This window comes from Leiobunum rupestre, chromosome 11, assembly GCF_980474605.1.
Source record: "Leiobunum rupestre chromosome 11, qqLeiRupe1.1.hap1, whole genome shotgun sequence".
Classification (NCBI taxonomy): domain Eukaryota; kingdom Metazoa; phylum Arthropoda; class Arachnida; order Opiliones; family Sclerosomatidae; genus Leiobunum; species Leiobunum rupestre.
Genome location: NC_143394.1, coordinates 36,174,807 through 36,190,117, shown reverse-complemented (window position 1 = coordinate 36,190,117; position 15,311 = coordinate 36,174,807). Strand labels below are relative to the sequence as shown.

Here is a 15,311-nt window from a genome sequence, read left to right as displayed (position 1 = left end):
AGAGGACTTAATTTATTAATACTTAAGGTTTGTGTGGTCAAATTTTCACTGGGGAAGGGGGGGGAGGCAAAACGACACCATCGTGTACTCCAATCACGACGAAAGAACCTTAGCTAATATAACAGAGGACACTTTGACCTTTCGTAATTTTATGCACCCTTATTTATTTATTTATTTTTAGTTGTGTAGAGATAAAAACTATCTCTGTTACTACCAGAAATTAACGTAATAAATATGGACCTGAGCCAACTTTTCCTCTTAAGATAAAAGGTAGGCCTAGATTTATTTCATAGCGTTGTCTGTACGACTCTAAATATTTATTTTTATTAAAAAACAGGCATCAAAAAAACACGGGTTTATTGGTTTCCAAAAGTGGCAGAGGTTCTTATAACAATAACATATTTTTTGTTACTTTATTTTTTTCTGTTTACATTGACGATTAATATTACTAGAAGTAATGCAAATCACTGAAAAACGTCGGGAGTATTAAATATGGTTTGGTTTTCTCGTATTCGGTAAAAAAATTGAACTTTTTCGTTACTACATAAAATTGGTTATAAAAACTCCGCATTCCACGGTTTAATCCACCTTTACCTTTCTTTGTTTTCATTTTATTAATTTTAGACGAAAGCGTAAGGCTTAGCGAACCCAGCTAAATCCAAAAACTATATCAAAATGCTTTCGACAAAACTAACTTCCTTAAGCCTCGGCTTGGTCATATACATTGTTTTGTTTCATATATATATTTTATAATAATATAAAACCGGTATTTTTCGTTATATATATTTTTTTTACTCATAATCGCTTAAAATAGTGGCCATTTTAATTTTTTTTTCCATCGTAATAAATAATCTGACGATTCGATTGCGAGATTTTGTTATTTTTCGGGGTTTTTTTCACGATTTTATCCCCAGCTGAACGTAAAGTATAACGCGTTTGCGAAGCCATTTGGTACACATTTTTTTAATGATGTATTTTAAAATTATTATAATACACACACCATGTCCTACAATATTATTTGTTTTAACGCAATAGATGCACTCGTATGGAAAAAAACCACCTATAAATTAGCTTTGTTTTCTTTTTTTTAACTTCTATAATATTTAATAAAAAGCGTACTTTTCATTAGAAAAACACGATATATCTCCATAACAAATGTATGACACTTATTTACATTGAGAAGATAAAAAGTACTACAATATAAGAAATTGTATCGAAGATTTGATATATATGTATATTTAAGACAGGTCGAAAAAAGTGTTGATACGAATTTTTAAGGCACCAGACCTACCCTGAAAATATCCAAATTACGAATGATTCTTTATAAAAAATATTTCAAAGTTTTAAATTTTTCACGATAGCGCTTTATCTACCCAGCCAGCCATTTTTTGTCAAGCTATAATTTTCGGTTTCTCGGAAATGACAAAAACGTAAAAATGTTACATTTGAAATGGTCGTTAGCTAATTTTGCAATTAAAACTTTGAAATATTTGAGGGTTTACAAAACTCCGAACATGTATATTTCTACCCATTTTAAAACACAGAAATTTTATATAATATTTAAATTGTTTATACAAAAAAATTGGAAAGTTTTTGCTTACGCGAAACTACCATTTTTTATGGGAATCAAGACGCTCTATACAATTGGTACAAATCCCGGTATCAAATTTTGGCCTGTTTTTTTACGGTGTTTAGTTACACTCATTATGAGTTGTAGTCGATATACGGAGGGAGGAATGCTTTGATAAACACTATAGACTTTCAGGCGTATAATCTTTTTAATTGGTAAATTAACGTGGAAGCTTATTGTATATAGCACTTATTGAAATTGAACAGATCTTCGGGGGAAGGAGGAGGGAGACCAATTTAACTCTCTTTTAGGGTTTAACCTTGAATAGGTTTTAGGGGACGCGCCAGTCGTAAAGTAATTCTTTGAAAAACGCCTGGTTAGATTTCTATATATATTTCTCTTTAAATCTTTGAGCAAACGGTGGCTACAGCGCTGATATTTCTCGTTATTTTTATATATCACATTGCTTACTTCTCCGAACCATTCCTTAGAACAAAAAAAAACCTTAAGAGACTATATTAAATTTTAATATTAAATTGAAAAGTAAAGGGTTTTAGATTTTAATATAATCAAGGTTTTTATGGCACAATATAATTTTCGCCCTATTCGCAAAATCTTATTATTTTTTTTATTAAAAATGGAACAGAATTTATCAGTAACGCACCAAAAACAAAATAAAAATGATATAACCCAACGAAAAAAAAAAACGAAAGATTTTCAACATAAATGTGACCGTTTTCACACACCGTTAGCTGGGGTTACGAAGAAAAACCTAGCACTTATTTCGTAGCTTTTGAGTTTATTTTTCCCTTTTTATTTTGGCAATATTTTCTTCTTAAGCAAAGAAAAAGTACCGAAGATATAATATATAGTTTATTTGTTGTAATAAAACAGATCTTTACTCTTTGATTAAGGGGGGCTCATAATACCATTTTGGGGGGGTTTCTTTTTAAGGTGGGGATGTAATCAAAGCGGGATATTTCTGCTTGTCCTCCGCGGGTGCCCCTTTCGTTAGATTGGACGGGTGAAATTGGCAGGGAAGAGACCCTTCTCTCCCGATGTCTCCTTGACCCCCATCAGCCATCCTTCCTCCTGCAATTTTGGAAAGAGAGACGCAAATGGTAAAGCGAAGGTTGTTCTACACTTTTTTCCCCATTTGGGGTTAATTCACCACTTCAGTCATGTGGTCCGCGCACAGCGTTGCAGGGTTCGTACGAAAATTTCTGATCTAAAATCCCTCGCTTTTCCAGGTTATCCCTGACCAATGTTTGCCAATATTCCTGACCTTTTTGGTTATATTTTTGGACATTTTTTTTTATTATTTTAGGTCAAAAATTCGTTGTTGATGTGTGGTTTGGTTGACTAACTAAAATCCCTGACTTTCAACGAAATTATTTGAATCCCTGGCATTTTTCCTCCATTTTACAGATCCCTGACTTAAATAATTTTTTTTAATAACAAATGAACCGAAGTTATCGAAATAGCGCTTTTTTTTCAGCCTAGGAGCGCGCAAAATTTAAAATTCGAGTTCAAAATGTAACTTCATTAGGAAAACGCCTCCAACACGGGGAGTATAGCAGTCTGATAACTTCGGTTCATTTACTTTGATAACGCTTAAAGTTCGACCGATTGAAAAGTTATGTTTAAAAGTCCGTTTATAACTTGCAAATTTAAAAAACTATCGTACGAGCAAGTTGAATTATCGAAAAATGCGTACTATTTGCGACCGAAATGAGTCTAGGTGGCGTAACGGCGCTAGCTGCTTCGAGGTAGCGCCTATGATCTAGCGTCTGCTACAGACAAATTAAAAGGTGGTAAGAAAGTTTTTTCTTAAATGAACTTTTCAAAATATAAGCAAACGATGCAAAAATTATATTAAAATGAAGGTATAATTTTGTTATAAAAGTCAAATTCACTAAATATCGATGAGGAAAAACTACTAGCGTCTGCTTCAGCCACTACCTATCTAGGTTTCAATGGCTAACCAAAGGGGGCGTAGTTTTCGGTCGCGAATATAGTACGTCATTGAAAATATCGCAAGTCTCAAAAATTAGCTAGAAATTATAGACGTAAGCCATAATGATCGTATGTCTGGCAACGCTGTCGGCGAAAACGCAGTGACTGACGCCTCATCTATTCACTTACTTGTTCTTCGGGGTCGTCGTACTCTATGACGCGAATTATTTCGCCCATTTCAAAAGCTAACTCGTCTACGTCTTCCGCCGCGTATTTATAAGTCGCTCGCACCTGAAAAAGTAACTTATCAGTCTACAAAGTACATTTAGTTTTTATTAATTACCCTACTCTTCAAAGTCAAACTACTCCTCATCGATTAACCTCGTTTTAAACTACTCCTCATCGATTAACCTCGTTTTAAACTACTCCTCATCGATTAACCTCGTTTTAAACTACTCCTCATCGATTAACCTCGTTTTAAACTACTCCTCATCGATTAACCTCGTTTTAAACTACTCCTCATCGATTAACCTCGTTTTAAACTACTCATCGATTAACCTCGTTTTAAACTACTCATCGATTAACCTCGTTTTAAACTACTCCTCATCGATTAACCTCGTTTTAAACTACTCCTCATCGATTAACCTCGTTTTAAACTACTCCTCATCGATTAACCTCGTTTTAAACTACTCCTCATCGATTAACCTCGTTTTAAACTACTCCTCATCGATTAACCTCGTTTTAAACTACTCCTCATCGATTAACCTCGTTTTAAACTACTCCTCATCGATTAACCTCGTTTTAAACTACTCCTCATCGATTAACCTCGTTTTAAACTACTCCTCATCGATTAACCTCGTTTTAAACTACTCCTCATCGATTAACCTCGTTTTAAACTACTCCTCATCGATTAACCTCGTTTTAAACTACTCCTCATCGATTAACCTCGTTTTAAACTACTCCTCATCGATTAACCTCGTTTTAAACTACTCCTCATCGATTAACCTCGTTTTAAACTACTCCTCATCGATTAACCTCGTTTTAAACTACTCCTCATCGATTAACCTCGTTTTAAACTACTCCTCATCGATTAACCTCGTTTTAAACTACTCCTCATCGATTAACCTCGTTTTAAACTACTCCTCATCGATTAACCTCGTTTTAAACTACTCCTCATCGATTAACCTCGTTTTAAACTACTCCTCATCGATTAACCTCGTTTTAAACTACTCCTCATCGATTAACCTCGTTTTAAACTACTCCTCATCGATTAACCTCGTTTTAAACTACTCATCGATTAACCTCGTTTTAAACTACTCCTCATCGATTAACCTCGTTTTAAACTACTCATCGATTAACCTCGTTTTAAACTCCTCATTTATAAACGTTTTAAACTACTCATTTATAAACGTTTTAAACTACTCCTCATTTATAAACGTTTTAAACTACTCCTCATTTATAAACGTTTTAAACTACTCCTCATTTATAAACGTTTTAAACTACTCCTCATTTATAAACGTTTTAAACTACTCCTCATTTATAAACGTTTTAAACTACTCCTCATTTATAAACGTTTTAAACTACTCATTTATAAACGTTTTAAACTACTCATTTATAAACGTTTTAAACTACTCATTTATAAACGTTTTAAACTACTCCTCATTTATAAACGTTTTAAACTACTCCTCATTTATAAACGTTTTAAACTACTCCTCATTTATAAACGTTTTAAACTACTCCTCATTTATAAACGTTTTAAACTACTCCTCATTTATAAACGTTTTAAACTACTCCTCATTTATAAACGTTTTAAACTACTCCTCATTTATAAACGTTTTAAACTACTCCTCATTTATAAACGTTTTAAACTACTCCTCATTTATAAACGTTTTAAACTACTCCTCATTTATAAACGTTTTAAACTACTCCTCATTTATAAACGTTTTAAACTACTCCTCATTTATAAACGTTTTAAACTACTCCTCATTTATAAACGTTTTAAACTACTCCTCATTTATAAACGTTTTAAACTACTCCTCATTTATAAACGTTTTAAACTACTCCTCATTTATAAACGTTTTAAACTACTCCTCATTTATAAACGTTTTAAACTACTCCTCATTTATAAACGTTTTAAACTACTCCTCATTTATAAACGTTTCAAATTACTCATTTATAAACGTTTCAAACTACTCCTCATTTATAAACGTTTCAAACTACTCCTCATTTATAAACGTTTTAAACTACTCCTCATTTATAAACGTTTCAAACTACTCCTCAGATACCCCTTATTGATTACCTTGTTTTCACAAGACGTCTTAAATTAGTCTTTCAAGCTAAACCATTTTCATGACCTGATTTAAAGCTAAGAAAGGCTGATTTTCCCTGAAATTGTGATGGGTAGAAATGCTCACCCTGTAGAGTACGCCGGGTGGTAGGTCTGTCGTTGTGGCCCCAACAGGGATATCGTATAATTCCTCGACTTTCTTGGAATCGGGGCTCTTGGCGGGACTGACTGATGTGTCATTGATTCCAATGTGATTATTTTCGACTATTGGGATCTGTACAAAAAGAAACCAGTGAGCTTCGGATCCTATCAAATCCAAAAGGGGTCTTTCCTACTTGAGAATTTGCTTCGACCGGTTCATAATCCTTTTCGTTCCTGGTGTCATTGTGGACGGGCGACGAGTTGCGCTCCACCCGAAACGACCCGGAGCGAGTCGGCGACTGGGACACTGTACTCGAATCATGCAGGCTGTCCAAATGCTGTCGCTGGGAGGCTTTGGGGCTGACCGGGGTGCTGGGTCGCACCCCGCCGTTCGTTTCGGCCGAACTCTTGGTTATTAAATGGTCGGATTTCCGCTCCATCGTGTTCTTTTTGAATTCGATCTCTTCGTAGTGTCGGATGTCGTTCTCCCTGCGCGGTTCGTGACAGGAACTTCATTAAATATTTTGATAACATAGGACATCATGCCAAAATAGTGTTAATATAACACAAATATATCACACTCATGCGCGGATTATAGTGTTATTTTTATAGATTGTTTTTGAGGTTTTCGAATGGAGGTAGCCACCTTCTCGCGTTCCCAACTGGGGTTCCCCAAAATTGCCTACGTCAGGGTTTTGGCCCCCAAAGTCGCCATAACGTCAGGGTTTTGGCCCCCAAAGTCGCCATAACGTCAGGGTTTTGGCCCCCAAAGTCGCCATAACGTCAGGGTTTTGGCCCCCAAAGTCGCCATAACGTCAGGGTTTATGTCAGGGTTTTGGCCCCCAAAGTCGCCATAACTTCAGGGTTTACGTCAGGGCTTTGGCCCCCAAAGTCGCCATAACTTCAGGGTTTACGTCAGGGTTTTGGCCTTCAAAGTCGCCATAACTTCAGGGTTTACGTCAGGGTTTTGGCCTTCAAAGTCGCCATAACTTCAGGGTTTACGTCAGGGTTTTGGCCCCCAAAGTCGCCATAACTTCAGGGTTTACGTCAGGGTTTTGGCCTCCAAAGTCGCCATAACTTCAGGGTTTACGTCAGGGTTTTGGCCCCCAAAGTCGCCATCCCTGGCCAGTCTCCCCCCCCCCAAAATAACCTCCATTTGAGTCCCCCCTAAAATTACCTTCGCTACCCACCTCAAAGTCACCTTCATCTTGTCCCCCCCCCCCCCGTCACCATCTGGAAAGAGGGGAACCCATAATAAGAAGTAGAACCCGTCGAAAAAATAGCAAGTCGCCATTCGAAAGTACCTCGAAAGATCTTTATGCAGGAATGGGAGGTAAACATTACGCACGTGTTAGAAAGATGCGAGTGTCATGGTATGTGTTTTAATGAAGGGGGTGTATTTTTTTAAATATATTCTGGTAGATATACTTTCCAGTACCTGCCGGCAGACCTACTCCAATAGGGGTGGACCAACGGTCCGTGGCTGAATTTGGAGTGCGAAAGAGTCAGTCCTCGATAACTACGTATAACACATATAACCCCGTCAGTATATACTTCCGTTTTTTTCCCGCAAGTTGCAAACAAAATATGTCATTTAAATGTGGGCCTAATAGGACGCGAACGAAACGTGTTTACAACAACTCCCTCCCAATTATAATTACAAATGAGGCTCGATATGATACGGCGTACAGGACGCGTCTCTTACCCCCTTTGAATTTTGGGGGATCCGGCCTTCCGGATGACGTAGGCTCCTCTCTGGTGCTCCAATGCTAATTTCTCCATCAATTCGCTCAGTTGGGCGTATATCTTCGAATTCTCCACGTGGAAGACCGTTTCCGCCGTGAATACCGTCTGTAGATTCGACACTAAGAACGGGATTCGGCTGAAACGATATACGTTACGATTATTAATCGATTAACGGAAACGGTCCAGTATTAGTCGATTATACCTGTCGTATAGTGCTGGTAATTCTTCGTTTAACTCGGTATTTATAACTTCGTAAAGGCGTTTAGCTTCTTCCATTTGTTCTCTAGCCTGGAAAAGGTACAAAAAAATTGTGTTAGTTGAAATTCATTTCAAAACCGTAATTCTTTTCTATAAGGACCTATTTAAAGTGGCGCTGTTTAAGTTGACACCCCACCCCGGGTCGTAATGTTAAAAATTAAGGTGTTGAGCAACCATTAAATTATATTAGGTAAATTTTAACAGCCAAGGTCTAGCTCCAATATTTAAATCTTATGATTTCATAAATAATATTGACAATAAATTATTAATAATTTTTTCGTTAAATGTGTGAGAAAAAAAGAAAATATAGAAGAGGAGTAGAAATTAACTTCCGGTACGTGCTAAGACTATTTCCACATTTGCGTGATAAACTTCTAGTTAATATTTCAATTGACAAGGCTTATATTATAGCATAACCGGAAGTGCGTAGCTCTAAGATATCCCGCGATGCTCTACCTTCTTTGACGTAAACCAAACTTTTTACCTTCAACCAACAAATAAGAAATAAAATGGTCAAAAACTTTTTCAGTTGCCATGGCAAATCGAATGGGTAGTGCAACGTCTCCTTTTGGAAAATTTAATATCTACATTACGCCCTACTTTGAACAAAATCGGCAATAAAGACCTCGGGTACTCTCCTTGTTAGTGTATATTTGTCTGTTGCCACAGTTACTTATCGATGAAATAGATGTTATCTTTCATTCGAAAAACTACCGTTTTTGTACAGTAAAATAGATACTCCCCATTATCACCGCTTCATTACTTGAATCTATCCAATAAACCTTTCAACTTAAACATGCCACTAGCGAGCAAAAAAAAGTAATAAAAAGTCTGATCCGAAGTTCGCAAACGCGATAAAGCATCGAAGTTCGACTAGTTTCGCACTACGGGAATTTTAACACGCGCGTCCATTGGGTACTTCACCTTTGTTACTTTCATTTCGTCTCGTTTCTTGCCAGTTTGGTGCAATGCTTCGACGTTGTGACGACACCCGTCGTAGTCGACCAATTTGCGACCTCTTTTGGCAATTTTGTTCTGTAATGGGTGTTAAAACAATAATTAAAAAAATGTGCAAAAAATAATTAAAAAAATGTGCAAAAAATAATTAAAAAATGTGCAAAAAATAATTAAAAAATGTGCAAAAAATAATTAAAAAATGTGCAAAAAATTTAAAAAATGTGCAAAAAATTTAAAAATGTGCAAAAAATTTAAAAATGTGCAAATTTTTTAAAAATGTGCAAAATTTTTAAAAATGTGCAAAAACTAATAAAAAATGTGCAAAAATTAATTAAAAATGTGCAAAAATTAATTAAAAATGTGCAAAAATTAATTAAAAAATGTGCAAAAAATAATTAAAAAAGTGCAAAAAAAGTAATAATTTTTGTTATTTGGACGCACTCTAATTTCCGAAAATTGGCTGAGATAAGTGTTGAGTGGGATGGTCACTTGGTCGTGCAATTTGTGTCCGAAATCATCCCAAATCAACTCGATGGCCTGGGCTTTGACTGGTATCTGTTCGTGTCCAATCCATTCCTGTTCGTATATTTCGCTCAGGGTGTCCATCAAACCCTTGTTCGCCACCTGTACCGCTGGTTTTACGAGTTTGAGAGTAATTAAATAATTCGAAATGTCCTTTTTTTCAACAAAATAATAGTTTTAGATTCGGTACACGGTTCAGTCTCGCTCACCGGCGCTGCTACAAGTATTTACGGATAGACTGTAACCTATGTAGAGATTTGGAGGGACCCCAAAATTCGCCTAAAGGGGTCCCGCAAAAAAACGCCTAAATAGGTTGCCCAGAAATATACGGCTAAAAGTAATCCTCAAAAACAATACGGCTAAGAGGGATCCCCAAAAGAATTCGGCTAAGAAGGATCCCCAAAGAAATACGCCTAAATGGGTTGCCCAAAAAAATACGCCTAAATGGGTTGCCCAAAAAAATACGCCTAAATGGGTTGCCCAAAAAAATACGCCTAAATGGGTTGCCCAAAAAAATACGCCTAAATGGGTTGCCCAAAAAAATACGCCTAAATGGGTTGCCCAAAAAAATACGCCTAAATGGGTTGCCCAAAAAAATACGCCTAAATGGGTTGCCCAAAAAAATACGCCTAAATGGGTTGCCCGGAAAAATACGCCTAAATGGGTTGCCCGGAAAAATACGCCTAAATGGGTTGGCCAGAAAAATACGCCTAAATGGGTTGGCCAGAAAAATACGCCTAAATGGGTTGCCCGGAAAAATACGCCTAAATGGGTTGGCCAGAAAAATACGCCTAAATGGGTTGGCCAGAAAAATACGCCTAAATGGGTTCCCTAATTATCCTAAAAAAGCCCTAGATTTGTAAATTATAATCATCGTGGAGATATTTTTTTATTTAAAATATCCCAAATTCTAAACTAAGTCCTTATAACTGTTTATTTGGGAAAACCATCTCACAGTTGTTTTTATTTCCTAGCCTATGTAACTGGCCTCGTGTTCAAGTAGCCCCAAATAAAACGCCCAGGGCCCGTTAAGTAGGGCCCCCTTGAAACTGAAACGTGCATCTACCGCATCTAATTTTGGTGCGTAAAGTAAACAAACCTCGAATACATGTTACGTAATTTTTTAATTCTTTCTGTAACTTTCCAGCGAGTGCCTATATTTAAAAAAAAAATTGAAATCATGTCATTAGCGTAAAACGTCATGATAATGATGAACGTATTTATTTGGAAAACGCTGCGTAAACGCACCTGTTGTTTATTAAAGTTGTTCACGTAAGTGTTGAATAACTCGTCGGTGGTTTTGTCGGCTTTCCCCAGATTTTGAAGGAACTAGAAAATGAGATAATTTTTGAAACGAGGTATCAGCATTATTAAGCGTGGAATATTTTTAATTTTTCGTGATCGGGACCCGAACGCTAGATTTTCCCGCTCAAATACATGATCATTCATTCATTCTCCTTCGTCCGTCTGTTATTATTTACACGACCGTAACGCCTATTATAAGGCGCAAAATTCTCGAAAGTATGCCCTATTAAATACACTATATAACCCGGTTTCTCAAACAATTTCTGGTGGGAAAATTATTCCAGACTTTTCGGTTATAATTCTTCACTTCCCTTTAGTCAGAAATAGAAGAAATACTCGTTATATTTCAATTTCTTTTTTCCTGTTACGAGGAAAAAATTTGCCGGTAACTTAAAAAAAGGAAAAAATTATAGCGGTTTCATTTCAAGTTCGGTCAGTCATGCTTGTTCCCTCCCGACATAAAAACCATTACAATAGCGTTTAATTCCGCTCTTAATTCCCGAAATTGTATTTAATTACTATATTTATCGCGTAGGATGCTTTTTCGAAAAGATAAATACACTGTATAACCTTATTTTAAGCAGTTAGATTCCTTATCAAATAGATCGTTTGTACCATTACCGCTAGAGTGTATTTGATTATCGCTGATTTGGAATTTAAAAAAATTCTTTAGAAATTTTTTATTATATATATTTATAATACGTAATATACGTTTTAGAACCGTGTTTTACTGGTAACCTCGAATACTAATCGAATAGTTTGTTTGTACCGTTACCGATAGGGTTTAGTCGATTATCGTTGATTTGGAATTTCAAAAGATGATTTAGATTTTTTTATATAAACGTACAGTGTTTTTGGTTATAGAACCAATTATACTTGAAAAAATCTTGTTTTAGCCAGTAACCTCGAATCCTAATCGAATAGTTCGTTAGCACCGTTATCGATAGGGTAATTCTACTATCGCTGATTCGTAATTTTAAAAAATAGTTTAGATAATTCTTTATAAACGTACAGTATTCCGTTTACAATACGTAATATAGATTTTAAAGCCGTGTTTTTACCGGATACCTCGAATCCTAATCGAAAAGTTCGTTTACACCGTTACTGATAATGTAACTAATATATGATTAGTCATTTAAAAATAATTTTCAAGATAATTGTTTTTAATAACGTAATATATTACAGTACGTAATATAAATTTTAAACCGTATTCATTGTTTCGACATTTTTAAATAACTTAAAGATAAAGTATGCTAACCCCGAATTCTAATCGAATAGTGTTTTTAAATTTATCTATTTCCGTAAATCGATTAATCGTATTAATTTTTATCGAAACACAAAATGGTTCGTGACGTCTTTTTATAAAAATATAAAATTAAATTTATCTTAACACTTCAAATTCAAAAATTTTTCCAAATAACTTTGAAAGATAGGAAATTTTCTAAACGGACATTTTTATCGCGAGCCGTAAGTACTGAATACTTATTTTTAAAGTGATTTAAATCAGGAAATGTACAAGAAATGAATTTCCGAATAGATCGGAAATTAAACGCGAGGAGAGCGTGTGATTAAATTCTCAGCTGGCAATGCAATAGAGACATTCAAGCGGGTATGAACGTATTGGTTGGAAATGAGGGCATATTGATACTGGCGTGCCTATGATGGCTTTGAGGTCACCGATAAGATGATAATCAAATATTCCAAATACAAAACATACAGTCACAAGCCTAAACGTCATTCAAATCCTCAAAAACAAATAGTACAATAGGATTGCCTCTATGTTTTTAAATACGTAGTCATTGAAGTATGTCTTTGGAAAAAATTTCCAGGGCTAGCTATCATTGTCTCGCCTTTCAAGTTTCTTCGGAGGTTTCATCTCATCTTTTAAACGGGTTGCGGAAAACGTACTAGAATGCGCCACGAGGACCTGCTACCGCGAAGACACGAGCTACGAGGACAAGATTACCACACAGGGTCCCCGTACCCGGGACATCAACTGCTACATAAGCCGGAGTAAAGGGTGTTGAGGAGCGATTGGCGGGTTTGGGTGCAGTGTCAGTTGAGGCTCTTTTCGCTGGCAATGGATATGAGGCATTTTGCCAAATTTTCAAAAAGCAGGCGACTATTTTTAGATGTGGGTCATATCTTTCTACAAACTAAATTTCTTAGGGGCAACTGAATCCGTTTTTTATTCCTCTCACTAATTGAAAAAGATTTGTTTTAAACGTTTTTTTTACCGGAAAAGACCAGCGAGCCACTAACCCTTTTCGATAAATTCCAATTAACCTTTTATTAACCCTATTAATCCACTTGGGAGGAGAAAAAGACATCAATCACGTCAGGGCTAATCCTACTTGTTTAATTTATATATAACCTTACATTAAGGGTTAAGGCGGTTTCTGTTATAATTTCTTTTTTCTATTTAGCTTTTTCTAGGGCTTATATTAAACTAAAGTTTAAATGATTTTTTTAGATTTATCTCACAAACCTTGGAAATTTAGAGTTTAATTTAGATAAAATTATGAAATTTAAAATATTATTGTATTTAATTTAGAGCCAATATCGAAAAAATAAAAATACCAGAGTTTTCAATTTAAATTAAATTGGGAAATTTAAATATAACCCGAGTCTCTACTTAAGTCCAAATTTGGAAATTTAATAATATTAAGAGTCTCTAATTTAGCTCAAATTCGGAAATTGAAAAATATCCCGAATCTCTAATTTAGCTCAAATTAGGAAATTGAAAAATATCCACTGTCTCTATTTCAGCTCAGATTGGGAAATTTAAGAAAATCCAGTCTAATTTAGCTGAAATAAGGAAATTAAAAAATATCCAAAGTCTCAAACTTTGCTAAAATTTTGATACAAAAAAATTACAATTTAGTGTCTAATTTAGCTTAAATATTGAGACTAAAACAAATCTAGTCTCTAAAATTCACCTTAAATTTAGGGTTAACACTATATTTGGGCTATTTGAAATACCAAGATGTACGGGTTATCTCGAATTATTCAATAAACCGCACTTTTAAATATTTCTACTAAATTATAAAAATAGAAAATTATCTCATTAAAATAAATAAATTGGGGAAAATTTTCTGTGTTAAGTATAGCGGTATTGACGGAGTAGTGGCTGTCTGTCGCTTTTAACAGTGACCCTGGCTTAGTTTTCTCAGCGGTGTATTAATAAAGCAAATATACAACGACTATATTTACCTTTTTCAAAAATCGAACCATTTTGTTTAACGTTTTATTACCGAATGAAACACGAATACCTCGAAATATCGTATGGGTGTTGAAAATGGGGGAAAAAACTACTTTACAATAAATCTAGGGATTGAAAAATATTCTTCAAATTACATCCAGATAAGCTCGTTTCGGGGTTGGATGAAAAAAGTAAACCAGGAAGTTTTTCTCGCGGATTTGCGAAGGATGACACGAAAGGATGGGTGGATGTAGGCAATTGTTTTGGTTTTAGAAGCCCGAATGCTACCCACAATGTAGTAACGAAATCTTATATTTGCCCCGTTAATTTGTTATAGGGGCTTGATCAGGAGGTTTTCTGTTCCTCACTAGAAAACTTCCACCTACAACATTTCGTTAACGGATGAATTTGGGAACGGTTGAAACGTACTTTTCCAAAAACGCAAAAAAGGGAATCCTTACATATAACGTGTAGGACTGTCTGTGGGTTTTATCGGGCTAGTCGACTGTTTATGGAAATATAAAAATCGCGTTCTAGAATTTTGAAAAAAGATTTATTTTAGGTGTTGTTTCAATAAGTTTAAATTGTTAACCTCCTGTGTGGGATTTTTTTACTGTTAGAGGACATGACATACTTGCTTTAGAAGTAGGCCAAATAAACACCAAACACATCTGTTAATATATTTACAAACCCAATTTTTAAAATTTATCACAAATACGTAATTTTCATTAAAAAAATATCGCGACATTAGTACGGGCGTGAATTATTATCATATTTTAAAATCCGCGTTCGTCTCGGTTCAAGTTCGTTTAATGCCTTTTAAATAACGCGAAAATCAAGATATTTCCATGCCCCGGTACTAGTTTGACCAGAGATTTTTCAAAGAAAATTCTTGAGAAGACCTTACACGCCGCGGTACACTCCCCCTGAGATGCTTTGCCACCAGCAGCAGCGAGTATTTTAGCCGAAGCGAGAGAATTTTTGCCCTTTCCGACGGTTAGGCCTAAGTCAGGTATGCGGTGCGCTATATAAGGCCGTGGTTTACAGCGTCCCCGTCGCTCATCATTTATAAGTAAATTATAACGACTCATGGATGGGATTGTGCGGTCAATAAAATAAACAGAAAAGGTTCGAACTTACTCGCTCTTTGGCCCGGCCTGCGTGTTTTTGCATCACCTTTGAAAATCCTACAGCGCGTCCGTCTGCCATATTGGCGAGCTCGCGAAACTGATGACACGACGGAGTCCGCGACTTGATTGGCTGCCTCGTCGCTCTCCCCTCTTTCCCGACGATTAATCGACCGCTTTCTTACCCCTTATCCGTAACCGACTACCGCGTTCCGCCGCGTAATCGACGACGCGGCTTTT

The 15,311-nt window shown here is 35.8% G+C and overlaps 1 protein-coding gene across 3 annotated transcripts; it reads right to left on the bottom strand.

Moving 5' to 3' along the window:
• Positions 1–340: 340 nt before the first annotated feature.
• On the bottom strand, positions 341–15,279 carry Amph (amphiphysin). Of its 3 annotated transcripts, none has more exons than XM_090162647.1 (12): positions 15,085–15,279; positions 10,686–10,766; positions 10,537–10,591; positions 9,357–9,547; positions 8,883–8,993; positions 7,903–7,988; positions 7,660–7,836; positions 7,393–7,473; positions 6,149–6,443; positions 5,941–6,087; positions 3,716–3,817; positions 341–2,665 (listed from the first exon to the last, which is right to left on the bottom strand). In XM_090162647.1, exons 1-12 carry the CDS (start codon positions 15,151–15,153, stop codon positions 2,582–2,584), a joined length of 1,479 nt encoding a protein of 492 aa, XP_090018773.1. In that variant the 5' UTR covers positions 15,154–15,279; the 3' UTR covers positions 341–2,581. The 3 variants fall into 3 exon arrangements, with proteins under 3 accessions (XP_090018773.1, XP_090018774.1, XP_090018775.1); XM_090162648.1 differs by having other exon boundaries at positions 341–2,662; positions 15,085–15,278; XM_090162649.1 differs by lacking the exon at positions 7,393–7,473 and having other exon boundaries at positions 15,085–15,277.
• Positions 15,280–15,311: the final 32 nt, after the last annotated feature.

Bases quoted from the DNA above. Each gene is read 5' to 3' on its own strand.
- Amph (XM_090162647.1), bottom strand. From the start codon at position 15,153: ATGGCAGACGGACGCGCTGTAGGATTTTCAAAGGTGATGCAAAAACAC. The intron at 9,548-10,536 runs GTTTGTTTACTT...TCGTAAAACCAG, and splicing joins TTACGTAACATGTATTCGAG to CGGTACAGGTGGCGAACAAG. The intron at 6,088-6,148 runs GTAGGAAAGACC...CTTTTTGTACAG, and splicing joins CGGTCGAAGCAAATTCTCAA to ATCCCAATAGTCGAAAATAA.